At 49.4% G+C, this 13,485-nt stretch overlaps 1 protein-coding gene across 3 annotated transcripts in view; it reads right to left on the bottom strand.

The window, feature by feature from the left end:
* The window catches only part of MYO18B (myosin XVIIIB), a 232,527-nt gene that overhangs the window by 174,796 nt on the left and 44,246 nt on the right, over positions 1-13,485 (bottom strand). For all 3 annotated transcript variants that reach the window (XM_089894624.1, XM_089894623.1, XM_089894622.1), the window contains 4 exons: positions 9,521-9,694; positions 6,320-6,410; positions 4,363-4,555; positions 808-888 (listed from right to left, as the gene is read on the bottom strand). In XM_089894624.1, coding sequence (XP_089750750.1) covers positions 808-888; positions 4,363-4,555; positions 6,320-6,410; positions 9,521-9,694 — 539 coding nt within the window. The remainder of the gene's footprint in view (positions 1-807; positions 889-4,362; positions 4,556-6,319; positions 6,411-9,520; positions 9,695-13,485) is intronic.

Genomic DNA, 13,485 nt, shown 5'->3' with positions numbered 1-13,485 from the left:
GGACCAGGACAAGGTGTCCAAGTGCAGGAGAAACGCAACCTGCGGGACACCTACTGTGTGCCACACACCCTGCAGGGGCTTTACGTGCCAGATACCACGGGCGTTCACGACAACCCAGGGGATACCATCTATTGTTCCCTCTTGGGTGATGAGGAAGCCGAGGCTTGGAGAGGTTAAGTAACGTGCCCACGGTCACCAAGATCGGACCGGAGCCCAACAAGTTCCACGGCCCAAGCACTCTCACACGAAGATGCGCAATGGCCGGGGGCAGCTCTGGGAGACGGTTGAGCACAGGTGCAGATCTGGGGTCAGCACGGTGCGTTCTGGGGCTGGGGAAAGGGAGATAACGACTCAGGTATCCCCCAAACTAAAGTCTGTCTGCCTCCAAGAAGCTCAAGGGCCTGGATCCACCATCACCCCCGCTCTCCATCCCCCAGGGGCCCCTACGGTCCCAGTCTCTGCTGGGCACAACACCTTCCTCTGAACACCCGATCTTTCCAGGTGACAGGGCTGGAGACCGCTGGGCACCGGCCCTGGACTCCCCTCAGCTCAGACCACAGTCCAGGTGTGGGTGCGTTCTAAGACGCAGACTCAGATTCTCAACCTGATGGGATTTAAATATTCTTTGCCCAGGCCACACCCCCCAGACCAATCAACGCAGAATCAGGGAGTGGGTCCCAGGCGTCAGTGTTTTTAACAATCCTTGGGTCATGCTAGGTGCAGGCAGTTTTGAGATCTAGTAGCTCAAAGGCTCAAATCTGCCAGGATTTCTAAAAAGGCCGTGCGGCATCTGAGAGGCCGTGTTACCTGCAAAGGACTCTGATCCACAGCAGCCACCGTGGTCCCCAGGGATGGCTCCGGGAGGTCAAACTGCACAGGAACATCTTCCTAGAAAGTCACAGAAGTTCAGCATTAGCTCCTTCCATGAGCTGAAGGGGAAGAAACTTCTGAAGGAGCAAAGAAAAGTGAGGACTTCCATCGTCACACCTTGGCCATTTTGTGTGTGTGTGTGGTACGCGGGCCTCTCACTGTTGTGGCCTCTCCCGCTGCAGAGCACAGGCTCCGGACGCGCAGGCTCAGCGGCCATGGCTCACGGGCCCAGCCGCTCCATAGCATGTGGGATCTTCCCGGACCGGGGCACAAACCCGTGTCCCCTGCATCGGCAGGCGGACTCTCAACCACTGCGCCACCAGGGAAGCCCCAAGGCCATTTTTTTTAATCGTGGTAAGAGTAGACATGGCATAAAATTGAACATTTAAATCATTTTTAAGTGCACAGTTCGTTGGTGTAAAGTACATTCACACTGTTGTGTAACTGTCACCACCATCCGTCTCCAAAACGTTTCTTACCTTGCAAAACTGAAACTCTGCACCCATTAAACACCAACTCCCCATTTCCCTCTCCCTATTTCTGTGTCTATGAATCTGACTCCTATAAATACCTCGTATGAAGAGAATCGTACAGGATTTGTCCTTTTGTGACTGGATTATTGCACACTTAGCACAATGTCCTCAAGGTTCATCCAGTCGTAGCATGTGTCAGAATTTCCTTCCTTTTTATGGTTGAATAATAGCCCCTTGTGTGAAGAGATCACATTTCTTTACCCACTCATCCACTGATGAACACTCGGGTTGCTTCTACCTTTTGGCTATTACAAACGATACTGCTGTGAACATAGGCATACAAATATCTCTTCGAGACCTTGCTTGAAATTCTTTTGGGTAGATACCCAGAGGTGGAATTGCTGGATCAAATGATAGTTCTATTTTTAATTTTTTGAGAAAACACCATACTGTATTCCACAGCAGCTGCACCATTTTTATTGTGCACAAGGGTTCCAGCTTCTCTACATCCTCCCCAACACTTCTTACTCTTTTTAGTCTAGTGGGTGTGAAATGGTATCTCAATGTGGTTTTGATTTGCATTTCTCTGAACCAGTGATGCGGAACATCTTTTCGTGTGCTTATGGACCATCTGTATATCTTCGTCGGAGAAATATCTATTCAACTCCTTTGCCCACTTTTAATCGGGTTCTTTTTGTTTTTGATCATCACCCCTTAGCCCTTGTGTGAGAAGAAAGGATATAGACCAGCAGCCCAATAACATCCTAATACTGTTCATCCTCAGGGTGGTCAGCAATCACGGTGAGAGCTTTATCAGGAACTGATAATTCAGGGCAAACTTTTCTAATATTTACGTAGTACCTAATAAGCGCTGGGCTGAGTGCTGGGCGCTGGATGGAGCAAAAAAACTATGGATAATAAGAGTTGGCATATAAAAGTAACCGGAAATATCCAGATAATGCTATGCTCAAAGATGTTCATCACAGTGCTGTTTATAACAGCATAAACATGGAAATAACTCAGATGGCCAAAAGAGAGTTCAGACAGAATCAGACATAACCACAAACATGCATCCTTACTAAGAGCTGTGAATGGAGCGAGGAAATGTGAATAACATAATGCTATGAGGAAAAAGACTATAAACTCGTGTGTACAGATGGATGGGAAATCTGCAGAGAAGACCATATATGGAAAAATGGCTGGCGTAAGATACAGACAGTGGTAACAGTGGTTGCCTCTGGGTGGTGGGGCTAAAAGAGATTGTGTTTTCTGCTTCTTGACACTTATACGCACTTTCCAGTTTTTAAATAAAAAACATGTTTTACTCTGATCATCAGAAATAAGTGAAATATTATGGGACAAAAAAATATGATGGCTGCTACTATACGTGGAATGCCTAATACACATTACGCATTTCCCTATCCCACTTCATCAAATGCTCCAAACAGCCCCTTTAGGCAGTACGGTAAAAATGACTGTGAAAATAACCGCCACCTCTCCCCTTCCCCGTATGCACACTCTCGGTACGGATATGGAAGTGTCTCCCATCAAGAAGCGGACGCCATCTCCCCGCCCCGTGGGTCAGGGCTCAGCCTTGGACTTGCTGTGACCAACTGGTAACAGCAGAGGTGACGCTGCCAGTTTCAAGTCTCGGTCCCAAGGGGCCCTGAGCACTCCTGCTCACTCTCTTGGACCCCTGCCCAGCGCCATGAGAACAGCCTGAGCTAACCTGCTGGAGGACAGGGCACTCCTGGAGCACAGGTGAGTCATCCTAGCCAAAGGGCTGCCTGGATCAGCTCATGGCCAGCTGACCTCCAGACACAGGGGAGAGCCAGCCAAGAGCCACCTACCCAGCCTGCCTCCGACCACAGGCACACGCTCTCCCAGCCAAGACCAGAATAGCTACCTAGGCAACCCAGAGACCTGCGAGCAATAACAAAAGGTTATTATTTAAGCTACTATGTGTTGGGATAGTTTATTATGCAGAATTACTGCGGGAAATGGTAACTGATACAGGAGTATTGCTATTTCTATTTTACATGTGATAAAACTGAGGTTCAGAGAGGGTGAGTGACTTTCCTAAGGCCACACAGCCAATAAGTGACAGAGTTAGGGTGAGACCCCAGGTCTCAGCAATGCCATGTGTTTAAGATTTATTCATATTGACGTTTTCATGTTCATTGCTGTCTGGGCTCCAACCAAAGAAATGACCATAATTTTAACACCCATTATCCTACTAATAAACAATATGATCATTTCTCAGATTTTGCCATTAGCACTTGCTGGAGCCAAAGGGGTCCCCTTCAGGGAGGAAGGAGGGAGCAGATGCTAGGGGGCATCGGGGGTGCTGGCGATGTTCTCTCCTTTTATCCTGGGTGGTAGCTGCAATGAGTTTGCATGGTTGGACAAATTCACTAAGCTGTACACTTCTGATTCAGGCACTTATTTGTGTAAATGTTATAGTTCAAAAAAATTTTTTTAAATATAAGTAAAGGAGGGCAGGCAGGGACGTGCCTGTACAGGTTTCCTGGTTCACATATACAGAGTTTCTCCAGGGGGCCTCCTAGAAAGGGAACTGCATCTTCACCTTTCCTAGATGCTCCCACATTATGATCCAAAAGGTGTGCAAACCCACTATCTTTACCCACAACCGGGCACGAAGGGCCTTCCACGGGGAAGATGCAAACTAACTGTTGGAGGAGGATTCAGCTTGGGTATGTGGGCGAGGAGGAAGAGGTCAGTGCAAACAAGGGACAGCAGTGGGAGTGAGGCCTGGGGAACCCCAAGTTCTGGACTGTAAGGTGCGGGGGCTGTGGCTGGAGACTGGGCTGTAGAGGGAGACAGAGGAGCAGCAGAGGCCCAGGAGCCAGGCCTGGAGTTTGGGTTTTAATCATCGACGGACCAGACAGGATGAAACTAAAGCCTACCGGAGGACCAGATGACCACCCCCTCCCCTGTCCCGCCCAGCCTCACACCCTCACTGAGCCACTGCGAAGGCCCCACCCCAGCCCAGCCATACCTCCCGGAATCGCTCCAGCGTTGAGACAAAGGTCCGCTGGTAGAAAAGCAGCTGCAAGCGCTCGTGAGCGTAATTGTGGCACAGCTCCTCAAAGGTGGCGGCCCGGTCTTTGCCATGGTGCCGGGGGTTCTGAAAGCCTGGAGAGTCCACCACCATGATGGAGGCCATGGAGAGGTGGTGGGAGGAGAAGGATCTGGGGGGGAAAGGAAAGGGGCCCCGAGAGGACAAGGACTCTTAAAACCCCGTTGGTCCAAGCCTCCCACACCCCTGCATCACAGAGATGGAGAAACCAGAGCAGCACGCTGGGCGGGTCTGCAGATCCAGCAGATCTCACCACTTGCAGGCTGTGTGACCTTGGGAGAGTTACTTAACCTCTCTGAGCATGGGTTTCCCCCACTGTTAAATGGTGGTAGGGATGAGTAAGATGACCCCAGGGGCTGCAGTAAGAAGAGAAGGAGTTGAAGTATGGAAAGTGCCTCCCACGGACACCGCAGGCCTTCAGGAAACGTGCTCTCTCTACCAGGCCCAGAGTGGAGAAATGACTTGCTTAAGGTTGCACCACAAGTTGGCTATAAAGTTAGGACTAAAGTCTCCTTTTCTTGCTTAGTGACACGCTGCTATAGAAAAACAATTTTGTTCAGTGCCTGCCTCAGTTTACAAAGATCTCTCAAGCCATCACCTCCTTGGAGCCTCTTGACAAATCTATCAGGGGGACAGAGAAGGGATTATTCACATCAAAAAGCAGGAGTTAAGAGACTCTGGAGAAAGTCACACGTGGGCTCCAACCCTCGCTCAGCCACGGAGGGGCTGTGTGTCTTGGGAGAGTTGCCTGACCTCTCTGAAACTCAGCTGTGAAACGGCTAATGATGGAGATGAACTTAGAAGGCTGTTGGGAGGGTTGGATGTGATAAGACATCCACGGCTCTGAACGTGGTAAAGCGGTCAGTGTGTTTTCTGTTATTATTATCATTAGCGTGACCAGCTATACACTTTGGAGGGCCCTTAGTTTAAACCTGAGCTCTTTGCTGTTATTTGCTGAGGTTTTCCATTTGTAAAATGGGGCCAATAAGATCAGCCACCACATAGACATGCATGAAGATTAAATCAGTTAATGTTCAGAAAGCCAGACGCCTTCTAGGTGCTCATAAACGTAAGGGTAGTTGGTATCGTTATCACCAATACACCCATTTTATGGAGGCAGGCTCCCAGAACCAACCAGGAAGCAGCCACCCTCTGCAGGCTGAAGCAGCCGCCCTCCACTGGCAGTTAACCAATAAATACTTCTTCCCCTAAGCACACATGATCCCCCTGGTTTCTAGATAATGTGTCTGTGGTCTCAGAGGGTAATTACTCCAGCAGCACGAGGGGGCCAATTCTGTGTCTGTGGAGAACCCCACCTGCACTGTTGCTACACACCAGCCTCATCCTTAACAGGATGTCAGAAGCCTAGTTACACCTCCTGCTTTCACAGAGGAGGGAGGGAAGCCCTTGCCCCAGCTCTGGTTTGGCCACACTGGAACTGCTTAAAGATTTCCCGGGGCTCACAGCAGCACTCACCACGGTAGAAGACAGAAGCTACTGGCAGTACTACCTGCAGATACCTGCAGTATTTTATGATCACGATTAGGAAGAGCTGTTTACAGACACTATTTCTTTTTTACTTTATTGTTTAATTTTTTATTTATTTCTTTTAATCCTTACAGTGACCCTGAAGGAAAAGAGCCATTTTTACAGATGCAGAAGGAGAGGTCAGAGAGGTGAACTGATTCGCCGAAGTCACACAGCCCACAGGTGGCCAAGGTGGAATTTAAACCCAGCACCATAAGACACGGCTCAACAAGCCCCTCTCCAGCTCAACAAAACCCCACTCTGCTAAACTCCCCAGACTCCCCGGGTTTGGGCTCGTTCATACACTGCAAACAGGCCGCCTCTGTAACCAGGAGAAGGTTGCCATTACCTGTTGATGAGCGAGACCACGGCGGCAAAGACCTCTTGGTACAGTCCCGAGGCCATGCCCTCCACACACTCCACTCCTGTCATCTTGAGCCCTACAGTGGGGAAGAGGGGCGGGTTGACATCCCGTGGTCAGGACCTTGCCTGGGGCCGAGGTCATCGCTCCAGGGCCATCATTACTGGCCTTAGTGCATCTTCCCCCACCGCGCACACACACATCCCCCTACTGCTGAAATTACTTACGTTCTTAGGACCAAGTTCAAGTGTCCTACCAAGTCTTCCAGGGTCCTGTGTGACCTGGCCCTACCTCCCTAACCTCCACTGTGATCTCCTGCTCAACCCTCAGGGCTCAACCCAACGTCACCTCCTCAGGGAAGCCTGCCTTGACCACCACCGCCACCCCATTAAGCCAATTCCCAGGTCTACCTTGCTTTTTTGAAAATTTTATTTATTTTTCACACTGAAGTCATGATTGACATACCAAAAGACCTGTACATTTTTAATGTATACATCCCGATGAGTTTGAAGTATACACCCATGACACCATCACCATAAACACACCACAAACATAACCATCACCTCTAAAAGTTTCTTCCCTCCCTCTTTGTGTGTGTGTGTGTGTGTGTGTGTGCATGCGCGTGCGAGATAGGAACTTTTAACATAAGATTAACAAATTTTTTAAGTATAGAATATGGTATTGTTAATTACACTGTACAGTAGAGATATTCATCTACTGATCATTTTATTCATCTACCCTCTAGGATTTATTCATCTTGCATAAATAAAACTATGTGCCCTTTGATCAAAATGTCCCATTTCCCCCTCCCTCCACCGCCCTGGTAACCACCATTCTACTCTCTGCCTCTATGAGTTTGACTTTTTGAGATTTCTGACGTGAGTAGTATATTATTCAACAGTAAAAAAAAAAAAAAAAAGAAAAAAAGAAAAAAAAGAAGGAAATGCTGCCATTTGCTACAACACGGATGAACTTGGAGGACGTCATGCTAAGTGAAGTAAACCGGACACAGGAGGACAGATCTACCCTGATTTTACAGCACTGCCCACAGCACACCTGCACTTTGTGGTTATTTCGTTAACCTGCATCTCCCCCGCCCCGCCACCCAGGCAGGGAGCGCCCTGAGGGTGAGGGCTACCTTTGGGTTTGCTGGCTCCAAATCCCCAATTCCTGACACGTAGTAGTTACTCAGTAAATATCTGTTGTTCCCTCTTTCTAGAGGGAAATTTGGCAATTTTATAGTAGAAGCCATAACATGTTCATATACTTGGGCTTAACTTCACTCTTAGGATTTTATTCTAATGAAATAATTCAGAGCAACAAAGATTTCTAAGTATGTATGTTCTCCCAATTGTTGCTTAAATTGGCAAAATAAAATCACTTTTTTGAGACAACCTGAACATCCAACAATAGGAAATGGGTTAGATAGTTTGTAGTCCATCCATACAAAGGAACACTTAAAAGTCAGGTCTAGAAGAATACTGAATGAGATGGAAAAGTGCCTGCCTATAGCGTTAGGAGGAATAAAAAAAGCTTAGAAAATTATTATAATGGCAGCCCCAATTTTGTATAAATACACACACTGGTCCCATTAGAACAGCCAGCCTTGATTAGGGGTCACTGAGCGAAGCGGGATAAGGAGTGGAGGGCTCAGATCACAAATATTGACCCTTAGGTTTTGCTTCCATCCACAGAATTGGAAACACAATTTCCAAATCTGCACACACTAGTGTCTAGAGAAACAGTTCTGCTTGTACATTCCAGGCAGCCCACTGCAACCCCAAAGCAGTTCCCGTCCCTGCTTTAACTCTGCCCCCAACCTGGGTCGTTGCTAGGCAACCCACAGCCTCCCAGCATCTCTCATAAGCTTGCCGGTCCCCTGCCTGCTTAACGTCTACCCTTGAGACCTCAGCCTGAGAGGGTGACTCAGCTTCACCAAGCAGCGTGTGCACGCATCTGTGCTTGTGTGTGTGTGTGTGTGCGCATATGTGCATGTGATGGTGCGCGCACATGCATGTGTGCGCATGCCTGTGCATGGTATGTTTGTGTGCCCGTATGTGTGTACCTGTGTCCGAGAGGAGGTGTAACCATTAAGCAGACCCCAGCTTACACCAGAGCACAGACCTGGAAGGCAGTGGAGTCTCGGTGACATCAGCCATCAAGCTGAAGTCCCTGGCAGGTAGAGCAGCCACGGGGATCCGAGGGGCCTCTAAGAGAAGGACCCCAAAACCACAGTTCCAAACAGTGCTACCCACTAAGCCCAGACTGTGGTCTCTGGGAGAGCTTCTCTTGAGAGAGTTTGCAGCGAACCCTGGGGCTCCAAGGGGTCCCTCTACCCTCACCTTCCGCAGCCACAGCATCTGGCTGCAGAGGCTGCAGACCTGGGACTCAGCACACCTCACTCTAGCAGGTGCAGTTCAAAGCTCCTGTTTTCCCCCCGGGTCTTTTCAAGCACCCCCATTCCTCCTGCTGCTCAGGCGAAGGTCCTAGAAGGTGCCCTGGCCCCCTGCTTCCACCTAGGGCCCATGCCATCAGCTCTAACTGTAAACTAGACCTTGAACTGGTCCACCACATCCCATCTGCTCCCACCTCCATCACCTCACCAAGGTGACTTGTACCCATTCCCACTCATTCCCTGATCTTCCTCCAGGCTGAGCTTCATGAAGAATACAACAAATCATGCCATTCCCCTGCCTGTGTGCCTCCATGGCTTCCCTTGGTCTGAGCAGAAAACCCCTAGTTTACAGACTATTGTGTCAGCTGACCCCACTGAGCTCTCCAACTTTATCTACTGTCCTCCCAGCTGGGCCAACCATCCTGGCCTTATTTCTGTTCCTCAAACTGAGAGGTGAGTCTTCTGCCTACAGCGTAGGGGCTCAGCAAATACAGCATCCACTGGAAGCGCATTGGTCCCTTGGCACCATCCACAGCATCCCCTCTTTGCAGCATAGGGCCCCTCCTGGGTTTCAGCAGCCTTTGACCCCTGGGCAGAGCTAACTAGCTGACCATAAGCACGGCGTCAGAAGGAGCCAAGTCCATTTCCAGGGGAGTGGCTTCCCTTGCACCTAGAAGGTCTGCACACCGTAGACCCTCAGGAAATCCTCGATGGATAGTGAAAGGGTGCTGGTGTGTCCCCAGGGGCCGGCCCCGCAGGGACGCAGCCCACCCAGAGAGGCAGCAGCGCGGTACCTGAGCTGGCCCCCTCATCCTCCTGGCCCCGGCGGCTCGGCGCAAACGTCATGCGCTCGATGATCTGCCGCAGGTGGTGCTTGAAGGTGGCTGTGTTCAGCTCCTCGTACTCGCAGCCCAGGGCCTCTGCCGCGTGGCTGGCCGACTCGAAGTGCATGAACTGCTTCCGGCCCACTGTGCAGGGGACAGAGCAGGAGGAGGGTGGTGAGGTCCTGGGTGGGTGGTGGGCGGGCGTCCAAGAACACCTCGGAGAATCTCGCCACCTCCCACCCTCAGCAAGAGCCTGAACGACTGCCCAGGCCTGGGCCCCCAGCTGATGGCCCCGGGCAGGAGACGCTTTCCCAAGAGACATGTTTGTCCCATTTCCCTGTCATCTGCATTGCTCACTTTCCCAAAGCAATTAAAAATACCATGGGGAACACTCTAAACGTGGGACTGGGGAATGGTCAGTAAGACTTACCCACCCACATATCCACTTACCTATCCATCGACCACCCCTGCCACCCACTGACCTAGCCACTCAGCTACCCACCCAGCCACATATCCAAAAATCTAACCACCCTCCCCTTTATTCAATACATATTTCTGGAGCTCTTACTATGGGACAGGCACTGTGTCAGCCTCTGGGAAATCGGTGATGAGCAAGACAGACAAAGTGTCTGCCCTCACGGAGCTTACAGTCTTTGAGAGAGGGAGACAATAAACAAGTAAGCAAATAAATATTTCAGGTGATGAAATTATAAAGTTATTTTTTCCCTCTAAGGAGAAAATAAAACAGGGTGATGGGGTCAAGAGAAACTGAAGAGTGGCTATGGATGCATGGTGGTCAGAGGCGGCTCTATATGAGGATGTGATAGGTGGACTGGGGGTATGAAAGATGAGAAGGAGCTGGCCACACAAAGAACCAGGGAAGCGCTTTAGAGGCAGAAGGAGGAGGTGGTGCAAAGGCCCTGAGGCAGGAATGAGCATGATGTGTTAGGGAAGTGCCAAGAAGGTCAGCGTGGCTGGGATGTAAGTGGGGAGGGGAGTAACCAGACGAGGTTGGAGAAGCAGTGGGGAACCTCTCTATGGACTATTATAATGCCACTTAATATCAGCCACAAAGACCGTACAACATGGTCAATTCTTATTTTCAAAATGTTAAAGGAAATGGACTAGAAAATCACGCCACAGTATGACATCAATTGTGTAAATCACTCTAAACTGCTATAAAGACAAATAACGAAAAGGAAATATATCCAAATACGAACAATCAGAGGGTAGGGGAATTTTTTATTTTCCAAACTTTCTGCAGTGGTTCTGCACTAACTTTGTAATCCAAATTTTAAAAAATAATGACTTACTAAAGCAAACACTAGTTCCATCCTTAAGTAATTTTCTCCCAATTCCTATCTTCCCATAAATGTGTTTCCTTCTTTGAAATAAGAATCACAGCTGCCAACAGAGATTTCTCAATCCATCAGAAAGAGATCTTAAGGGCCCAATTCTTCAAACAGACATCTTAAAGAATCTAGATGCCTGGTTTAAGAAAAATGTGGAAATTTGGAAAAAGACTTTATCTGGGGCCTTGACAATACCCAGGACGAAGGAGCTCTGGCCACTGCTTATCGAGGTCCTCCTACATGCCAGTTATTCTGCACTGATTATCTCAAGAACAGCATTTTATTACCTCCATTTTAGAGACTGAATCTCAGCTTTACCAGAGAGGTTACATGGCTAGTAAAAAAGTCCTGCCACTTTATTTTAATTTTTTTTTTCTTTTTTGGCTGCATTGGGTCTTTGTTGCTGCACGCGGGCTTTCTCTAGTTGCGGTGAGCGGGGCCTACTCTTCATTGCGGTGCTCGGACTTCTCATTGCAGTGGCTTCTCTTGTTGCGGAGCATGGGCTCTAGGCGCATGGGGTTCAGGAGTTGCAGCGTGTGGGTTCGGTAGTTGCGGCACGGGGGCCCTAGAGCATGCAGGCTTCAGTAGTTGCGGCGTGTGTGCTGAGCAGTTGCAGCACCTGGGCCCTAGAGTGCATGGGCTTCAGTAGTTGTGGCTCACAGGCTCAGTAGTTGTGGCTCGCGGGCTCTAGAGCGCAGGCTTAGTAGTTGTGGCGCATAGGCTTAGTTGCTCTGCGGCATGTGGGATCCTCCCGGACCAGGGATTGAACCCATGTCCCCTGCATTGGCAGGCGGATTCTTAACCACTGAGCCACAGCAAAGTCCCTGCCACTTTAAAAAATGGTGAAGAAGGTAACAACGATGGTGGTGATGACGTGGTGATGATAGTGGAGGTGATGGTGGAGATGATAAGATGATGGTGATGATAGCAGTTACCACTCAGTGACCCCATTTTATTCAACATGTCCTCTTTGTTCAGCTCATGGCTTTTGGAGTCAGAAAGTCTGTCTTGGAATTCCAGGGGTGACACAGAAAAAAACTCAATACATGCAAGTTGTAATTACTTATTATTATTACTATTATTGAATCTTCACAAAAGTCCTCAAAAGCAGTATTATTCCCATTTTACAGATGAGAAAACTGATTCGGAAAAGTCACCAGAAATCAGACTAAGTGGAAGAACTATTTCCCCAAAATCAACCCTTGCAATGTCACCTTTAGGAAATTTGTCAAATCCTTGTGTCCCTAAATAGGACTTTCTTTTAAATGGACTCACTAATCTTTTTCACTTACGTAAATACCTTGTGAAAGGAAATGTTATAGCACTAACTTAAACAAGAATCCATTTGTTGAAGGAGGTCATTGAGAGGATATGACCACCAGGTGACCTGCGAGCTGGCCCTGGGCAATTGGAAGCTCCTCAGCCCTTCCCCTGCCCTTGGAATATACATCCAGCCCCTCCCCCACTCCCACGGTGGCAGCTGTTACAAGGACACAGCCTTGAGAGAGCAGGGTGTTACTGAGACCATCCAGAAGGTCTCCGTGACTGAGCCCAGTTCCGGCCTCTATAAACTTTAAGACTCTGGCGGGCAGGGGTAGAGACCTACCCTTCCTGCAGCATCCAAGACAAGCCTTGTATGTCAGTTCCCTTGCATATTACACCTGCCACCCACCAATCTGGAGTGGCTGCCTCTTTCTTCAGTCTCTCCCTGCCCTCCACCACACAGTGGGGGCCAGTTTCTGAACCAACACTGTGATCACTTGTCACAGATAGAAAATAGAAATAAATACAATACGTGTACAGAAATACCATTAGATTCTAATTAGATACAGTTACCTGGGAGTCCGAGGTCTGCTTTCTCTTTGTTGAAAAAGGGAGATTAGCAAGTATTACAGAGAGGAGTTAAAGGCTACTAGCCCTGAATGAGATTTCCTTCTTCCTGTGATGGGGTTGAAAGTGAATTAAACAGGAGATGACTGTCTAGGTGGGCAACGTCCTGCCCCTCTCCTGCCCCATCACCTCCGCTGCCACCCTCTGAAACAGTCTGCCACACTCTGGCCACAGTGACCTATAGCCTCGCTGAGCTGGGGAGAGCTCATGAAGGGGCTCAGCAATGGTTGTTTCTGAAAAGGGGAGCAGGATATGGACTGGGCAGGACTCTCTAGGTCCCGCCTGACGTAAGGGGCGTATTTCCAAGTGTGCTGAGCAGCATCCCGCTGGTGAAACCCAGGAGGCACATGGGAGCTCTGCCGCGAAAATGTACTTCTGCTTCCAGCTCCCGAAGGCTGGCCAGGCACCAAATCCGACCCCATGGGCCCCTCTGTCTTCGTCCAGACCTGGGTGGAGGCCACGCCTTCTCAGTGGAGGCTGAGAACCCTGGGGCAGCACCTGCGGTGAGGAGAAAGGGGACTGGACAGCAACACAGGCACCGGAGCAGACAGGGTCTGGGTCCCATTCCCGTCGTTCCCAGCTGTCAGCCCTTGGACCAGTCTCACAGCCTTTTTGAGCCTCAGTTTCTTCATCTGCAAAACGGAGTCACAAAACCTCAAACACCTCTTCACTGGGCTGCAAGGACTGGGCGAG

This window comes from Delphinapterus leucas, chromosome 14 (genome assembly GCF_059928025.1).
Source record: "Delphinapterus leucas isolate spDelLeu-1000000601 "Yukka" chromosome 14, BTC_Dleu_Yukka2, whole genome shotgun sequence".
Classification (NCBI taxonomy): domain Eukaryota; kingdom Metazoa; phylum Chordata; class Mammalia; order Artiodactyla; family Monodontidae; genus Delphinapterus; species Delphinapterus leucas.
The sequence above is the reverse complement of the archived record's forward strand: the minus strand, read 5'-3'. Positions and strand labels throughout refer to the sequence as shown.